At 32.2% G+C, this 1,548-nt stretch overlaps 1 protein-coding gene across 1 annotated transcript in view; it reads left to right on the top strand.

The window, feature by feature from the left end:
* Nucleotides 1–356: 356 nt before the first annotated feature.
* LOC115882582 (fatty acyl-CoA reductase wat-like) overlaps nt 357–1,548 on the top strand; it is a gene marked incomplete at its 3' end in the record, with an annotated part of 3,372 nt that continues 2,180 nt past the window's right edge. Inside the window, exon 1 of the mRNA XM_030900780.1 lies at nt 357–379. Within this exon, the coding sequence (XP_030756640.1) occupies nt 357–379 (23 nt within the window). The remainder of the gene's footprint in view (nt 380–1,548) is intronic.

Below are 1,548 nucleotides of genomic sequence, written 5' to 3'. Positions count from 1 at the left end.
ACAGTGTAGATAATGAATGGTACGGAACCATTCGTGCGCGAGTCCGACTCGCACTTAATAAATTTTTTGATATGCTGCTTCCTCAATCGTTTTATTCAAAGGATTTCTCTATACTACTTGCATCAAATATTGACCTGGTCCACCCTGTATCTGTCCCTATACATAACCTCTACAGGAGAAAGCTGCTTAATAGAGTATCTTAATGAACTGGAGAGATTTTTGTTCGGGTACCGCACGCTCTTATCGTTGTTGTAACGTCAATTTTAACGTCAGAGGTACTACGGTACGGCCGTCTGTCCGTGCTAAACCTACTCGTTCGTTGCATGTATTTAGAATAAGATTAAAAAGAGACAAAAATGCCGGCCTACGTACCTCCGTAGTAGTACCGCGGCCGCCGCCATTATAATTATTAGAAAGTTCCTTATTTATTATTTTATAAAAGAACAAAATAAATATTTATGGGTGCACTGTTGGAAATTTACAGGGAGATTCAAACGATTGATTAATAATAACGTGTATTAGAATAAAAGTTGTTTATTTTTAAGAAAACTTAATTTAGCTACTTATTATTAACTACTTAAATTTAACATTTTTACCTTTTCCTTGTTGTCAGTAGTGATAAATAAATGCAGGAACAAATCAAAGACTTACATGGTTTTGGTCTTGGTTTTGCAGGGCTCAGTCTTGGTCTTCCTGCTTTTTTAATAGATTTGTACTAGGGTCACTTTCTACAAAGGAAATATTTAAATAAATAGTATTTTGAGTAATTTAATTAAAATCACAATTCGTCAAATTTCATGAGTATCTGTATGAAAAAAAGTCGAAAATCTGACAAATTCTGGCTATTTTTACAAGTTTTTAAGGCTCTTAAAAAAATAGTAAACATGATTGTAAAATTATGAAAATCTCAGAATTTGTAGAGAATTTTATGTAGATTCAGAATATTTACGATTTTATAGCTTTAAGTTTGTTGGCTTTGTAAGAAACTGCATTTTTCAAACCCTGGTTTTTGAGCGATTTTTCATGGTAGTTAAATATTACTTACAGGTCATACTGAACTCGTAAGGCTAAAATGGTCTATATTTTAGTGTTCTGCGTCTTTTAATTAATAAATAACAGTAAAAAAATAAAAATAAACTAAAAAAAATAACAGTAGTTCTATTAAAATTGGTGACCTTGCCAAAATCGGCAAATTTCGAAAAAAAATCGAAAAATTGCACATTTTTGGCTACTTTTCAAGTCCCTTAGCAGAATAGTAAATATCATTGGCGTAACTACAGGGGAGCCCGGGGTGCAGCCCCCCCCAGGTACTGCAGGGTACACCCCAGGTAAATCCTGAATTATGACTCTGGGCTACGTATTAATTTTTATTTGCTTGATATGCAGTAAAAATTACGTTTTCTAGTTTTGTTTAGTTAATATTATTCTTGGAAAATTTATTATTCTTGAACCTTGTAATTAAATATTCTGTTTTTTTTTTAATTTTCTTGGGATTTAGGTTCGGGAAAACTCTGATTAAGTTTTCATTTGGGTTTTCATATTTTTATT

This window comes from Sitophilus oryzae, unplaced genomic scaffold, assembly GCF_002938485.1.
Source record: "Sitophilus oryzae breed Bouriz unplaced genomic scaffold, Soryzae_2.0 scaffold_1789_pilon_pilon, whole genome shotgun sequence".
In the NCBI taxonomy this organism is placed as follows: Eukaryota; Metazoa; Arthropoda; class Insecta; order Coleoptera; family Curculionidae; genus Sitophilus; species Sitophilus oryzae.
The sequence above is the reverse complement of the archived record's forward strand: the minus strand, read 5'-3'. Positions and strand labels throughout refer to the sequence as shown.